Genomic DNA, 17,500 nt, shown 5'->3' with positions numbered 1-17,500 from the left:
CTGCTGTTATTGTTCTTGTTATTGTTGCTATTTCGGGATACTACCGAGTCTCTTTGAAATTACATTTTAATCTGATCAGTTGTGTCTGAAACCCCCCTCCCCTCTCCTGCTGACATACAGTTGATTGGGAGAGGGTGGGGGAGTGACCGTGGGGTGTGTGTGTGTGTGTGTGTGGGGGGGGTTCTGTCACCAGGAACGTCACACATGGTCACCTTCACACACATCAACAGCAACGGGTGGAGAAAAGCCCTGGACTCACTGACCCCAATCAAGGTCAAGGTCAATGGCCTGGGATGAGACCAGGGCAGGAGAGCTGTCTGCCACACATTCCTGAATGTCTCCCCCTCCACCCCCCACCCTCCCTCCCCGCCTGTTTCTCACAGTAACCATGTCCACCCACACTGCCAGCCTCAAACACTGTCATGCGTCCAATAGACTTCCTGGTGGGTAGGGTGGGTTGGTGTGGGTGGGGTGATGGGGCAGGGGTATGAACATGGCAAAGTAAGGTTATTTGCACTTTGTATTTCTTTTTATCACAACAGATTTCTCTGTGTGAAATTTGGGCTGCTCTCCCCAGGGAGAGCGCGTCGCTACACTACAGCGCCACCCATTTTTTTTGGTATTTTTTCCTGCGTGCAGTTTGATTTGTTTTTCCTATCCAAGTGGATTTTTCTACAGAATTTTGCCAGGAACAACCGTTTTGTTGCCGTGGGTTCTTTTACGTGCGCTAAGTGCATGCTGCACACGGGACCTCGGTTTATCGTCTCATCCGAATGACTAGCGTCCAGACCACCACTCAAGGTCTAGTGGAGGGGGAGAAAATATCGGCGGCCGAGCCGTGATTCGAACCAGCGCACTCACATTCTCTTGCTTCCTAGGCGGACGCGTTAGCCTCTAGGCCATCACTCCACTAAGGGGGAGAAGAAGGAGGGGAGAGTAGAACGGAGCAAAAAGAGCGGAAATGAGCAGTGACAGAGGTAATATGTCATCCTCATCAGCCAGTGTTAGTGCTGTCATGTTATGTAAAATTACTGTCACTCTGAAAGGCAGTGGGCAATCCCCGGGCCAGACAGGCATCCGTCAGCCTCGGGGAAACCACGGAGCTGTGCTGTGGGTGGTCACTGATACTGGGTGGTGATTGAAAATGAGTATATAAAAGTTTGGAAACAGAAACATGACAGTTCATCTAAATTAGCATTTTACAAGAACGCTATGACAAATTATAAAACTGAACCGTATTTAAAGAACACAGCAAATACACAACACAGGAAAGCACTGACCATGTTACGAATCAGCGCCCATTACTTACAAATCGAACAGGGAAGCTATAAAAATAAATACACCGAAAGAACAAAGACTGTGTGATACTTGTAACAGTTTAGAAGATGAGATTCACCTTTTAGACAATTGTGTAAAGTACAATACTTACAGACACAGATTCCTAATCGATATATGTCGTCCAAATGCAAAGCAGAGTGAATTGATCCTTCTAACAGAAATACAGCCAAGGCTGGCGAAATTTGTTCATGAATGTTTCTCTTCTTAATATGCTCATGTTTATGTTTAATTGTGTCTTATAAACTTTAAGGTTTTATGACAATAAAAAGTATTCTATTCTATTCAGTGGCTGGACAGTGGAGGTGACAGTCCCTCCCACACTGCCAGTCTGATGCTGGTCTGTCTCTCTGTCTGTCTGTCTGTCTGACTTTGGACCATTCTCTTCAACCTCTTTGTGGCGGAATGCTAAGGATGCGTCTCCTCGAACAAGGAGAGGCCTTTCTGCACCGTCTGCTTCCTGGCCATCGTTGTGAGGCTGCAGAAAAAAGAGACATCAACAAGGGGTTGACAGGTGTGCACCAGCACATACACCGCGGAGAGAGGTGGTGAGGCGCAGTGCGTTCCACTCCGTTACACAGGTGGTCATTGCCCTCTGAGTGAACCACCTGGAGAAAATATATTTTCCCTCTTTAATTAAACCACCCTCCCTTTACCCTACTCTCCCCGCCGCTATGGTTCCTCCGCAGCTGATGACGGCAGGAAGGCTCCTCATAGGCAGCAGTGGTTGGCACATTACATGGCGGAAGTTGGGATGGATGGCGGGGAGGGTGGAGGGTGGAGTCGGTGTGAGAAAGGACGTGGTGCTGGAAGGAGAGGGGGAGGGGGAGGAGAGGGAGTGGAGGGGGGTTTGGGGGTGGGGGTGGGGGGTGGGGGGTGCAGGACTGAGGCCAGAGACGCAGGACTTAATTGGGAGGGAAGGTTTTCATTTGTGGGCCAGAGGAAATGTTTTCCTTCCACGCCAGGCCCTGGACCCCCTACTGCTGCATGCTAAGTGGTCTGCCTTCAGTGTTGGGATTCTTCAGTCTGTCTGGGTTGGAAGCTGTCAGTCTGTGTGTGTGTGTGTGTGTGTGTGTGTGTGTGTGTGTGTGTGTGTGTGTGCAGCGCGTGCATGTGTGAGTATGCACAAGTTCTTATATTGATATGCACTTGTATGTATCCTAATTTCTACTGTATCTGTGTTTGTGTATGATTTTCGATGTATGTTCGTACCTTGTTATGTACTATCCCCCGCCCCCCCCCCCCCCCCCCCCCCCCCCCCCCCCCGCCCCCCCATATTCCTTGTGACCCCGGTACACTTGGTAATAAAGACGTATTCTATTCTACTAGTCTATTCTATTACTGCTGAAGTGGTGGATGGGAAACGGAAGAGGTAAGGCGGTGGTAGTGGTGGGGCCGGGGGGAAGGATTCACCCTACTTCCAGAAGATAACTTTTGTCTGGCACATCCCCCATCACAAGTGGGAATCTGATACGTGTGAAGATGCCCCCATGTCGATGCACCACAAACTCTTCAGCCATCCACTGCCAGCTGATTGAGTCCTGTGGGTTCTGTCCTGTGATCAGCTGTCTCCCATAGTGCCGTCAGCAAAACACTGTGACGTGGACACAACGAACAACACTGTGACGTGGACACAACGAACAACACTGTGACGTGGACACAACGAACATAACTGTGACGTGGACATAACGAACAACACTGTGACGTGGACATAACGAACAACACTGTGACGTGGACACAACGAACAACACTCTGACGTAGACACAACGAACAACACTCTGACGTAGACACAACGAACAACACTCTGACGTAGACACAACGAACAACACTGTGACGTAGACACAATGAACAACACTGTGACGTAGACACAACGAACAACACTCTGACGTAGACACAACGAACGACACTCTGACGTAGACACAACGAACAACACTCTGACGTAGACACAACGAACGACACTCTGACGTAGACACAACGAACAACACTATGACGTAGACACAACGAACAACACTGTGACGTGGACATAACGAACAACACTGTGACGTAGACACAACGAACAACACTGTGACGTGGACACAACGAACAACACTGACGTGGACATAACGAACAAAACTGTGACGTGGACATAACGAACAACACTGTGACGTGGACATAACGAACAACACTGTGATGTAGACACAACGAACAACACTGTGACGTAGACACAACGAACAACACTGTGACGTGGACATAATGAACAACACTGTGACGTGGACACAACGAACAACACTGTGACGTGGACACAACGAACAACACTGTGACGTGGACACAATGAAAGGCAAAGGGTTAATTAACAGCTGGACAATGTCTTTCCAACACTGCACACACACCATTCACAGTGTGGACAATGTCTTTCCCACACTGCACACACCATTCACAGTGTGGACAATGTCTTTCCCACACTGCACACACACGATTCACAGTGTGGACAATGTCTTTCCAACACTGCACACACACCATTCACAGTGTGGACAATGTCTTTCCCACACTGCACACACACCATTCACAGTGTGGACAATGTCTTTCCAACACTGCACACACACCATTCACAGTGTGGACAATGTCTTTCCCACACTGCACACACAGCGTTGACAATGTCCTTCACACATGCACACACCACACTCAGAGTGCATCATAATGTCTTTCCCACACTGCACCCCCCCCCCATCCCCCCCCCACCCCGCTTCCTTGAAATAAAAGTCAAGCGGTGATAAAGGAGGTGTGTGTGTGGGGGGGGGGGGGGGGGGGGGTGGCTCCTGAGTGGCTTCCCCCTGTCCCACAGCGGTCGTTGCCCTGTGTCAGGGCCAGGCCTAAGCTATAAGGGACAGTGCTGTCTGTTGGAGCTGTCCTTCTCCCCCCTCTCCCCCACCCCTCCCCGCCTTTCTCAAGCACTTTAATTCAGTGGATTCCCAGACAGCCCCCCCCCCCCCACACACACACACATACACACACACCCTTTCCCCTTCTCTACACACTTCACAGTCTGCACGACTCCTGTGGCCATGCCGCGGGGTAGGGGGGGGGGGTGAGGGGGGGGGCTGTGGGGGGGGGCTGTGGTGGGGTGGAGGGGGGGAGGAAGAAGTACTGATACAGAAAGAGGGTGGGGAGGGGGGAGGGTGGGGAGGGGGTGGGAAGGATGGAGTACTGATACAGAGAGAGTGTGTGGAGGGGGGTGGGGTGGGGAGGAAGGAGTAGAGGGGGTGGGGGTGGGGTGGGGAGGAAGGAGCACTGATACAGAGAGAGGTTGGGGAGGGGGGTGGGATGGGAGGGGGGGGAGGGGGTGGGGGTAGGGAGGGGGGAGTACTGATACAGAAAGAGGGTGGGGAGGGGGTGTGGGTGGGGAGGGAGGAGTACTGATACAGAGAGAGAGGGTGTGGAGGGGGGTGTGGGTGGGGAGGGGGGAGTACTGATACAGAGAGAGGGTGTGGAGGAGGGTGGGGGTGGGGAGGAAGGAGTACTGATACAGAGAGAGGGTGTGGAGGGGGGTGGGCTGGGGAGGGGGGGAGGGGGTGGGGGTAGGGAGGGGGGAGTACTGATACAGAAAGAGGGTGAGGAGGGGGGTGGGGTGGGGAGGGGGGAGGGGGTGGGGGTAGGGAGGGGGGAGTACTGATACAGAAAGAGGGTGAGGAGGGGGGGGTGGGGTGGGGAGGGGGGAGGGGGTGGGGGTAGGGAGGGGGGAGTACTGATACAGAGAGGGTGTGGAGGCGGTGGGGGTAGGGAGGGGGGAGTACTGATACAGAGAGAGAGGGTGGGGAGGGGGGGTGGGGGTGGGGAGGAAGGAGTAGAGGGGGGTGGGGTGGGGAGGGAGGAGTACTGATACAGAAAGAGGGTGGGGAGGGGGGGGTGGGGTGGGGAGGGGAGGAGTACTGATACAGAGAGAGAGGGTGGGGAAGGGGGTGGGGGTGGGGAGGAAGGAGTAGAGGGGGTGGGGTGGGGAGGGAGGAGTACTGATACAGAAAGAGGGTGGAGAGGGGGGTGGGGGTGGGGAGGAAGGAGGGGGTGGGGGTAGGGAGGGGGGAGTACTGATACAGAGAGAGAGGGTGGGGAGGGGGGTGGGGTGGGGAGGGAGGAATACTGATACAGAGAGAGGGTGGGGAGGGGGGTGGGGGGTGGGGAGGGAGGAGCACTGATACAGAGAGAGGGTGAGGAGGGGGTGGGGGTGGGGAGGAAGGAGCACTGATACAGAGAGAGGGTGAGGAGGGGGGTGTGGGTGGGGAGGGAGGAGTACTGATACAGAAAGAAGGTGTGGAGGGGGGTGTGGGTGGGGAGGGAGGAGTACTGATACAGAGAGAGGGTGTGGAGGGGGGTGGGGGTGGGGAGGAAGGAGTACAGGGGGTGGGGTGGGGAGGAAGGAGCACTGATACAGAGAGGGTGGGGAGGGGGGTGGGGTGGGGGGAGGGGGGAGGGGGTGTGGGTAGGGAGGGGGGAGTACTGATACAGAGAGAGAGGGTGGGGAGGGGGAGGGGGGTGGGGAGGGGGGAGGGGGTGTGGGTAGGGAGGGGGGAGTACTGATACAGAGAGAGGGTGGGGAGGGGGTGGGGTGGGGAGGGGGGAGGGGGTGGGGGTAGGGGAGGGGGGGAGTACTGATACAGAGAGAGGGTGTGGGAGGGGGGTGGGGGTGGGGAGGAAGGAGCACTGATACAGAGAGAGGGTGGGGAGGGGGGGTGGGGAGGGGGGGGGTGGGGGTGGGGAGGATGGAGTACTGATACAGAGAGAGGGTGGGGAGGGGGAGGGGGTGTGGGTAGGGAGGGGGGAGTACTGATACAGAGAGAGGGTGAGGAGGGGGTGGGGGTGGGGTGGGGAGGGGGTGGGGTGAGGGTGGGGAGGGAGAAGTATTGATACAGACAGAACCATGAAGGACTGGGAGGAGAGACAGCCAGAGACAGGTGACTGTGATGAGGTCTGTCAGTTCCATCCTCACCCCCTCACCTCTGGAGTGTAGTCCCTGTGAACAACTTGCTCCTTCAGTGCCCACTTTATTCCTCCTATTTTACTGTCATATCGCATGCTGTGCTATGGCTGTTAACTTACTCTGGCAGTTCATCTTCTTCACAGATGTTTTTCCAATGTTTTCCGTGTATGCGGCGTGGACTTCTAGCGTCTAGCTAATTGTTCTGGTCACTGTCATATTTGATACCATGTTACGTTTCTGTGTGTACGTGTTGCAGGTTATTAATGTGTACTCTCTCTCTCTCACACTCTCTCTGTCTTGGTCTGTCTGTCTCTTTCTCTCTTTCTATATCTCTCTTTCTCTATTTCTGTCTGTCTGTCTGTAATAAACCCAGTTAGGAAGTGAGTGCCTACGGATCCGGTTCCCATAGATACGGGGATTCCCCTCCCCCACCTTCCAGCTTGGTGCTATTCTTTCCGATGAAAATGATAAAACGAGCTAGGCCCTGTGTGCAGCATGCACTTAGCGCATGTAAAAAAACCCACGGCAACAAAAGGGTTGTCCCTGGCAAATCTATGAAGAAAAGTCCTCTGTGCTAATAAAAGAAACACGTTTGCAGGTTGAAACAAAAAGGGTGGCGCTGTAGTGTAGCGACACGCTCTTCGCGGGGAGAGCAGCTCAGATTTCACACAGAGAAATCTGTTGTGATATGAAACCCCTGAGTTCCAATCCCGGTGGTGATGTCTGGTGGATTACTAGTGGATATGTGTCCGGTCTCCCAGGTCCACAGCTGTGCAGAACTGCTAGTGCCTGAGATGCCCCTTAATGTATTCATGAAGCAGATTATCAAACGTGCGTGTCAAAGATCAACGTTCGATAGGTTATGGAAATTAAAAAAAAAAAAAGCAACGACAACAACAACAGTTTCAGTAGCTCAAGGAGGCGTCACTGCGTTCGGACAAATCCATATACGCTACACCACATCTGCCAAGCAGATGCCTGACCAGCAGCGTAACCCAACGCGCTTAGTCAGGCCTTGAAATAAAAAAAAAGGTGAATAAATAATAGATAAGCTAACATAAATAAATAAATAAATAATAATTATGATATACAAAGGTAGTAGTGATGATAATTAAAAAAATAATAATGATAATAAATAAATAAATAAGACAACAATGATGATAAATAAGCAAATAAATGTAAAACATGAAGACACACATTCACACATACACCCACACATGCATAACAGATATGCACCAAACATGCAGTCAACAACCTCAACAAAAACATACTCAGCATGCCCACTCCAGTTTGAAGGAGGAGTCTGGAATTCACATCCAACGAGAGGCACGTGGGAAGCTTAGCAAACAAGGACCACATTAGACGGGCGCAATAGCCCAATGGTTAAAGCGTTGGACTGTCAATCTGAGGGTCCCGGGTTCGAATCACGGTGACGGCGCCTGGTGGGTAAAGGGTGGAGATTTTTACGATCTCCCAGGTCAACATACGCGCAGACCTGCTAGTGCCTGAACCCCCTTCGTGTGTATACGCAATCAGAAGATCAAATACGCACGTTAAAGATCCTGTAATCCATGTCAGCGTTCGGTGGGTTATGGAAACAAGAACATACCCAGCATGCACACCCCCGAAAGCGGAGTATGGCTGCCAACATGGCGGGTTAAAAACGGCCATATACACGTAAAAGCCCACTCGCTTATATACGAGTGAACGTGGGAGTTGCAGCCCACCAACGCAGAAGAAGAAGAAGAAGAAGGACCACATTAGCCTGGAGGAATCTTTGTAATCAAAGTAAGATCAATAAGTGGTATGAAGGGAGGTAATTCGACGTTCTGACTCAACAACTGGCCCCCTCCCTTCCCCCCCGGTCCCCCACCTCCTCCACCTCTCCTCTCCACAGCGGTCATTGCCCCCAAACTCACTGCCAGCCATGGGAAAATATTTTCTTTATTACTTCCTAATTTTTCCGCTTCATTTCTTGTCTTCCTGAAAAAAAAAAAAAAAAAAAAATCCACCGGCACTGAACAACACTAAACTGCCGTCCCACTTGTCTGTTTAACGGCACACTAACACCTAGTGTGAGGGTCAGGGGTAGGGGGGGTGGAGGGGGGGGGGGAGTGATGGGGGAGGGGGGTGTATAGGGTGGTGAGGCGAAGAAGATATAGGAGAAGCGAGGTTTGTGGATGAACGAAATTTCAAGATTGATGACCTTGATGTTATTTTGGCGGGTTGTCTCCTGGGGTTTTCTTCCCTGCCTCTCCCAGGATCCACATTTTCCTGCTGCGTGGACGATGTCGGTTTTTTGTTTGTTTGTTTGTTTGTTTGTTTTTCCTTTGACGTTTTAAATACGATTGTTTGTGTATGCGCTAATGTCATTCTTCTTCAAGCTGAGTAGCCACAATCGACATGATGATTTATTTGCTTTTTTTTAGTCAGAATGATGCTGCATATTCCCTTCGTGGTGAAAAACCAGAACCCCACCCCCACTCCTTCCCCTAACCTGACCTATTTAACTAATTTCCCTGAGGTGTTTCAGGAGCAGCTGTGGGGAACTTTGTTGGATCAGCACGGATAGGGGGACATTAGGGGGACATGGCTAATGGACAGAGCGGTTGAGAGAAGGGAGAGGAAGGGGCATCATCTAGCAGCTGGTCTCTACTCCACGCCTGGCAGCAGGATGCCGTCAAGAGTGGTGCTCAGTGATGGTGGCTGCTTCACCCAAACTGAAGGATGTTCAAATCCCTGGCAGTGCGTGGGAAAGAAGAAGAAAAAGATGCACCGGTAATCTGTCATACACTGAGCCCCAACCGTTGGTCATTTCCTCTTCAACACCACGTTATAGCAGGCTGCAGCTTGTTGTCATTCCCATTCTTTATTATTATTATTATTATTATTATACAGAAGTAGTGCATACAATATTTGATTATTGATCTTTTTTTTTTTTTTGGTCCTAATCCCGCTTCCCCCGTCCCGCCTCTCACACACACCCTTCCAGTATTATGGTTTTTTTTCTTTCTCCGATCACTGACACTCACCCTCTCCATTTTAGATTTTGTACTTTATCTTTTCCACATTCTGTTCTCTCTCTCTCTCTCTCTCTCTCTCTCTCTCTCTCTTCCTTTCTTAGTCCCCTCCCCCTCCCCCCCCCCCTCCAACCTCAACCGCCCCCCTTTTCATTCGAATATACAGAAATGTCCATTTCTAATTAATAATAACAATCATCATTATGATAGAAATGATAATAATCCAAATAATAATAATAATATCATTTATTTTCAGTCTAATATCATCATCTTAAATGAACAGACTATAAATAAATAAACGAACGATCCCATTCTTTATGCGCAAGCTCTCTCTCTCTCTCTCTCTCTCTCTCTCTCAGAAAGAAAGAAACAATGGCACAAGGGAAAATCACCATCAAAAAAATAATAAATTGTAAACCCATTAACAAACAATCAGCAGAAGCCTTTTCACATCAGCGAAACCAAAGTGGGATTCTCTGTTACTGATTACTGATCGCATGAAGCACTGGCCCCTTTATGTCATGCAAGCCATAGAAGATTACAATTACATCCTGCTTCGCTCCCCGGCCATCTCGTCCTCCCAAATGCAGGGAATAAAAACGGAGGACAATGAACTCATTTTCTCCCGAAATCGAGAAGGCTGGTACAATTGATCATACCGTTTCAGACTGTGACAAAACCAGGAAAGAATAGAATGTTGTGGTGATCATATTTTGTGTTTATGAAACGTGTCAAGGCAAGAAGCGTGAATGGTTCAAAGCCAGCAGAACGTGTGTATCAGTGTGACACGGACTGAAGACCAGCAGGCAAGGGACCTGTGTGTGATGCAAAGCCTGGTGCTGCGACTGAAGTGACGTTGATCCACTGTCAATGACACAAGTGACGTTGATCCTCCAGGAATGACACAAGTCACTGTGTGAAGGACAGGGACCGCATGAACTGCTGACCTACTTCCCGGCACACAGCGGTCAGTGACCCGCAAGGTCAAGGCCAGCTGTGGGAAGTGGTGTTGTCTGATCACCTCCCCCCCCATCTCCTCTCCCGACTCCCCCCCCCCCCCAAAATCACTGTGGGTCACGTGACTGCACGACAACAATGTGGGTCATCAACTGGTGAGCACAGGGGGATGGGGAGGTGGATGGGGGTGTGCGGGGGGGGCGGGGGGGGGGGTGTATGTGGGGTGGGGTTGGGGGGTGGGGGGTGCGGAGGTGGAGCATAGAAAACAGATGTTCGACGTAACATAAAATTACGGTTACAGTCACATAGGAAGAACGGAGGGATGGAGCCAGTTCATCTCATTTGACAGTCAATCTCCAGAGACTACCCTGCTCCTCTGACCTCCCTAGCTGTTCCAGAACATTCCTGTGTCTCCCCTCCCCGTTACACACACACACACACACACACACACACACACACACGTGTGTGATCACACAACACCCAGTATTTGTGTGAACAATCTGCGTAAAGCTGTTGCAGAAAATATGAAGTCGTTTATTTTCCAGTTCTGACAGTTTTATGCAAAATCACATCTCAGCTTCGTTGCTACCTATGTTTGTGCTCCCTCTCTCTCTCTCTCCCTCCCTCCCTCTACATATATCACGCATCTGTTTTTCATCTGTATTTTTTTTTTGGTCCCTTCCCCCACCCCCGCCCCGCCCTCTATTATGTACCTCGTTTTGGTTGTATATAGGCCAGATTCCCAAGTACGATCAAACCATCCCCCACTCGAGTGAGTCTCCCCCCCCCCCCCCTGCCTTCTCTCCTCCCTCCCTCCCTTACCCTTTCTTTTTCGCCATCTCCCCCACCTCCACCCCACCCCCTCTCTCTGTCCCCTTAGTTAACTCACTCAGTACGGCCAGTCCTCTCTTCTCCTCTACACAGACCCCTCGGATGTCCAGTGGGTGTCTGACTGACCCAACCTTTAGCTTCCGTCGTCAGAATTGTGGTATTCTTTGTCAACATTCACGTCTTCAGTATAAGAGCCTTCCGCTTGCAATATTTTGATGATGGTAATTGGGGTGAAACGCCGTTCGTTAACGTCGTCTCTTTCGCCGTTCGTATGGAGAGAGTTAATTAAGGTTCAATGGCTGGTTCTGCTTGTTATGGCGTTGGTCTTCATCGTTCAGGCCCTGTGCCCGTGGTGTAGCAGCGCTGTGTGACTGGGCTGAACACGCCACTGCACGTCACTCCTCGGGGGTCTGCTCCCGACCTCTGTTCACCCGTAGTGGCAGAGGCGCAAGCAATGTGCATGCCATGATGATGCGATCACTGACACTGACACATACCATGATGATGCAATCACTGACACTGACACTGACACATGCCATGATGTTGCAATCACTGACACTGACATATACCATGATGTTGCAATCACTGACACTGACACATACCATGATGATGCAATCACTGACACTGACACTGACACAAGCCATGATGTTGCAATCACTGACACTGACACACACCATGATGATGCAATCACTGACACTGACACATGCCATGATGTTGCAATCACTGACACATACCATGATGTTGCAATCACTGACACTGACACATACCATGATGATGCAATCACTGACACTGACACTGACACATGCCATGATGTTGCAATCACTGACACTGACATATACCATGATGTTGCAATCACTGACACTGACACATACCATGATGTTGCAACCACTGACACTGACACATACCATGATGTTGCAACCACTGACATATACCATGATGATGCGATCACTGACACTGACACATACCATGATGATGCGATAATAATAATAATAATAATAATAAAGGTATTTATATAGCGCCGAATCTTGTGCAGAGACAAATCAAAGCGCTTTCGCACCAGTCATTCACACGCATGGGAGGTTATTTTGGGAAGAGGTGGCTTTTAAGGCCAGGCTTGAAAGAGCTGAGTGTGGAGACTTGACGAAGCGAAAGAGGAAGTTCATTCCAATTGAAAGGTCCAGAGACAGAGAAAGAACGGCGGCCAACAGTCGAGTGTTTGAATCTGGGTATGCGTAAACAGAGTGGATCCGAAGCCAATGGTAGTGAGCGAGATGGAGTGTAGAGGTGAAGGCAGCCGCAGAGATAGGAAGGGGCAGTTTTTTTATACATCCATAACATAGAGTGCTGATCTTGTACCGTATCCGGTGTGAGACAGGGAGCCAGTGGAGATGTTTGCAAAAGAGGAGTGATGTGCTCAGATCTTTTCTTTCTGAGGACGAGTCGCGCCATGTAACAAGATTAAATGACCTTGGTTAAACAATCCTCCACGTAACTGTTGTGGGGAGGGAGGCAGACGAAGATGGGCAACACTGCAGAGTGGACAGGAAAACCGTGTGTGGATACTCCGTCTTTGACACACAACTCACAGACCTGGAGGAATCTATGGCTGCCCTCATGACTCATCACTCATTCAAAGAAGGTGATGGTGATGGTGATGGTGATGATCAGGACGACGACGACGACGATGATGATGATGAAACAGGTTAAAGAAGAAGACGAAGAAGATGATGCTCATGCTCATGCTGATGCTGATGACGACGATAATGATGATGATGATAATGATGCTGATGACGATGATGATGATGACGACATTGATGACGATGACGATGGTGATGATGGTGATGATGACGATTACGATGATGGTGATGATGATGACGACGACACTGATGACGACATTGATGACGATGACGATGGTGATGGTGATGATGATGATGACGATGGCGATGACGATGACGACTACAATGATGGTGATGATGATGACGATGATGATGCAACAGCAAAAGAAGGATAGTGGGTGGCTGAGTGAAGGTATACGTGTTCTTTGAATCAGTGGACCTCAGGCTGAAGAGGGTAAGGGGAGGAAGCCAGACAGCTGGAAAAGTAATAAACATGATAATTTACCAGGGACCGCCCTGAAGTGGGGAGAGGGTGGGGGGCCAGGGGGGGGGGGGGGTGCGGTGATGGAGGCGTGATGAAGAGCAAGGGAGGACGTCCACAACCCCCCCTTCCCCCCCCCCCCCAACCCCCGCCCCGTCCCCTCTCGCATCCCGCCCCCCCCCCCCCCCCCCAACACTCTCCGTTAAAGACTTGCACTAGCAAACGTAGTTTATTGGGGTGAACTTTCTCTTCACACACACACGTACGCACGCACGCACACAAACACACACACACACACACACACGCACGCACGCACACAAACACACACACACACACACACACGCACGCACGCACACACGCATACACACACACGAGCGCGCGCACGCGCCACTTCTTCATTTCTCTATGTATGTCACTGTCTATCATTGGTTGGGCAATGAATAACATATAATATCTGCCCCGTTTGCTGTCTGCCTGTCTAACCATCTGTCTACATAGATAGACATACACAGTCTGACACGTACGCCGAGCATTCCAGAGGTTAGCAGAAAGAGGACGGAAATAAAGTGAAGAGTAAAACCATCACACACACACACACACTTCTGGAATCCACTGTAATAAATGGAACTCAGCCAGTGAGAGATAGGGGGAAGGGGAGGGGGAGGATATTGAGAAAGAGAAACACACACAGAAAGAGAGAGAGAGAGAGAGAGAGAGAGAGAGAGAAGGGGGTGGACACTTACTTCGTCTTCGTTTGTGGGCTGCGACTCCCACATTTACTCGTATACGCAAGCGGTCTTTAAAGTGTATGACCATTTTTAAACCCCTGCCGTGTAGGCAGCCATTCTCGTTCGTCAGGGAACGGACATTGACGGATGAAGCAATCACAGACAAAAAAAAAATGACGATGCAGTTTCAGCTGTCAGACAGAGAACTGAACGAGGGTGGTTCAATGAGACAGACAGTATTATGTGGGTTTTTTTTCTTTCTCCAATCACTGACACTCACCCTCTCCATTTTAGATTTTGTACTTTATCTTTCTCGTCCCCTCCCCCACACCCGACCACCACCTTGTCATCGCCAGCTGATGATCCACATTGTTCGAGTTGCTGTCCACAGTGATGTGGCGGGTGGGGGTGGGGGGGGGCCTGGGGGGGGAGACAGGGGAGGAGGGGGTAGGAGAGCTGGGCTCGAGGGGGGGGGGGGAGGTGATCAGATAGAACTACTTGCCACAGCTGGCCTTGACTTTGCAGAGGTCACTGACCGCTGTGTGGGCGGGAAGTAGGTCAGCAGTTCCATGCCCCCCCCCCCCCCCCCCACCCTTCACCGTCACTCACCTCATTCCCCCATTCCCAGCAGATCATCATCACTTCACAGCATCTGGCGCTGTGTCCCACAACTCCCTCCCTGCCTGAAGGTCTTCTGCCTGTGTCCCACAACTCCCTCCCTGTCTGAAGGTCTTCTGCCTGTGTCCCACAACTCCCTCCCTGTCTGAAGGTCTTCTGTTTGTGTCCCACAACTCCCTCCCTGTCTGAAGGTCTTCTGTCTGTGTCCCACAACTCCCTCCCTGCCTGAAGGTCTTTTGCATGTGTCCCACAACTCCCTCCCTGTCTGAAGGTCTTCTGTCTGTGTCCCACAACTCCCTCCCTGTCTGAAGGTCTTTTGCATGTGTCCCACAACTCCCTCCCTGTCTGAAGGTCTTCTGCCTGTGTCCCACAACTCCCTCCCTGTCTGAAGGTCTTCTGTCTGTGTCCCACAACTCCCCCCCCCCCCCTGCCTGAAGGTCTTCTGCCTGTGTCCCACAACTCCCTCCCTGTCTGAAGGTCTTCTGCCTGTGTCCCACAACTCCCTCCCTGTCTGAAGGTCTTCTGTCTGTGTCCCACAACTCCCCCCCCCCCCTGCCTGAAGGTCTTCTGCCTGTGTCCCACAACTCCCTCCCTGTCTGAAGGTCTTTTGCATGTGTCCCACAACTCCCTCCCTGTCTGAAGGTCTTCTGCCTGTGTCCCACAACTCCCTCCCTGTCTGAAGGTCTTCTGTCTGTGTCCCACAACTCCCTCCCTGTCTGAAGGTCTTCTGCCTGTGTCCCACAACTCCCTCCCTGTCTGAAGGTCTTCTGCCTGTGTCCCACAACTCCCTCCCTGTCTGAAGGTCTTCTGCCTGTGTCCCACTGACATCTTCACCGTTTTTCTCTTTAATATTTATGAAGTTTGAAACAAAAAAAGAAAGAAAGAAAGAAAGAAAGAAAAAAAAAAAGAAATCACAGCGAATATACTCATTTTTCTAGCTTCTTTGATAAATGATGTGACCATTTCTTTTTAGGCTTTTCTGTTTCCATCCATCACGTGCAATGAGAGAGAGAGAGAGAGAGAGAGAGAGAGAGAGAGGTGGGGTTGGGAGAGACTGATATATATATATATATATAGAGAGAGAGAGAGAGAGAGGTGTGTGTGTGTGTGTGTGTGTGTGTGTGTGTGTGTGTGTGTGTTGAGACAGACACAGAGAGAGACAGACAGAGACAGAGAGATACAGTGACATAGAATGTCAGCGAGCATCAAAAGATTCTTATTTGGCTTTCATGTTATATTAAACTTCAGAATCGCTTGATGTGGTCATGAATTACACTTGGGGGATCACCGGATTTGCGGAAGTGATTGAATTTGTTGTTGTTGTTTTTGTTCATCTTCTTTGCGTTTTTTTTTTTTATATATTTTTTATTACTTTTTTTATTTCTTTTTATCACAACAGAGTTCTCTCTGTGAAATTCGGGCTGCTCTCCCCAGGGACAGCGTGTCGCTATACTACAGCGCCACCCATTTTTTTGAATTTTTTCCTGCGTGCAGTTTTATTTGTTTTTCCTATCGAAGTGGATTTTTCTTCAGAATTTTGCCAGGAACAACCCTTTTGTTGCCGTGGGTTCTTTTACGTGCGCTAAGTGCATGTTGCACACGGGAGCACAGAAAGATGGTCTTGTAACCAGCCGTAAACCTTTTTGTTGCCTTCACGTCACACCGTCGTTCACTGTCCACTTCCGTGTCTGGGGTCAGTTCCTGCCCAGGTCTTTGGTGTCGGCAGATTCATGGGGCACTGCTGACGGTGTCCACTCTGGAGGGTCGTTCAGCCAGACTGGCTCTGTGACAAAGCGATCGTTGTCGTGGGCTTCGTAGGTAATGTCCTGCTTATGTTCAATAAAGACAGGCACTACCGAACACCACGAAAGTGACTCAGCAGCAGTGCAGCGTCTCCTCGTGTGTGTGGCCTTCTGGCGACCGAACATCGGTGTTATTTCCCTGAGGTATGCCGGCGATGGGACTGCGACGGATGAACCCGGGTGTAGCTGTATTGGGGACTCGGAATGAACAGTATGTGAGTGATATCACTGAAACGGTGCAGATAATGCAGCGGCTTAAAAAAAACCCACCTCCACTAAGCATGATAAAAACCGTTTGGCAGATAGATCATGTGTCACCGGTATATCAGAAACACACTTAAGAAGACCAGAACGTTATCATATGGAATACTATACGCTTTCAAAAGAAAGCAGAAACAGTCGGAACAGAAATTCTCGAGCGAAGTATACAACAAACTATATAATGTCAAAGGACAGAGGGAGACAAAAAAAGATGTTTAGAAAACGTACACATGAGCATGTAGAGGCACTGGCAGTCTTAGGAAACTCTGAACTACAACAGAAAAAAAAAAAGAAAAATATTATACACAAATAAATGAATAAGTAAGTGAATCAACGAGAAAGAAAGAAAGAAAGAAAGAAAGGAAGGGAGACAGAAAGACAGGAACTGACAAACGCTTCCTGTCAGGAGCAGAGAGATAACTTTACCCCCCCCCCCCCCACCACTACCACCCTCCACCCCAACCCCTCCCCAGCACCCCAAGTGTTGACAGTCAGTGCGGATGCTGTGAAGCCAGCAGTCAGGGGAGGGAATCAGGCAGCAGTTACCGGAAGCCAAAGCTGGCCTCCGGAATCCTCTGATGTGCGTGTAGGGAAGCTGCTGGTGGTGTGAGTGGTGGGAGTTGAGGTGGGGGGTGGGTGGGGGCAGGGGAGGGGGGGTGCGGGGGGGGGGGGGGTGTCTTGTTTCATGCAACAAAGGACTCAGCTACAGGTCCGATCTGACAGGCAGTAGTTATCATTTCATGGCTCTCCCCCCCACACACACTCCCCACTCTCCCCTCCCCACTCTCTCTCCCTCCATCTCTGTGTCTCTGTCTCTCTCACTCTCGCTGTTTCTTCGTCTCTGTCGTCTCTCTACCGTTTTTCTTCAAGGGAAGAACTTTCTTTTGGTTTTGTTTCAAT

At 50.4% G+C, this 17,500-nt stretch overlaps 1 protein-coding gene across 1 annotated transcript in view; it reads right to left on the bottom strand.

Moving 5' to 3' along the window:
• The window catches only part of LOC143300325 (uncharacterized), a 90,762-nt gene that overhangs the window by 46,846 nt on the left and 26,416 nt on the right, over nucleotides 1-17,500 (bottom strand). Inside the window, exon 3 of the mRNA XM_076613926.1 lies at nucleotides 11,086-11,102. Coding sequence (XP_076470041.1) covers nucleotides 11,086-11,102 — 17 coding nt within the window. The remainder of the gene's footprint in view (nucleotides 1-11,085; nucleotides 11,103-17,500) is intronic.

This window comes from Babylonia areolata, chromosome 26 (assembly GCF_041734735.1).
Source record: "Babylonia areolata isolate BAREFJ2019XMU chromosome 26, ASM4173473v1, whole genome shotgun sequence".
Lineage (NCBI taxonomy): Eukaryota > Metazoa > Mollusca > Gastropoda > Neogastropoda > Buccinidae > Babylonia > Babylonia areolata.
The sequence above is the reverse complement of the archived record's forward strand: the minus strand, read 5'-3'. Positions and strand labels throughout refer to the sequence as shown.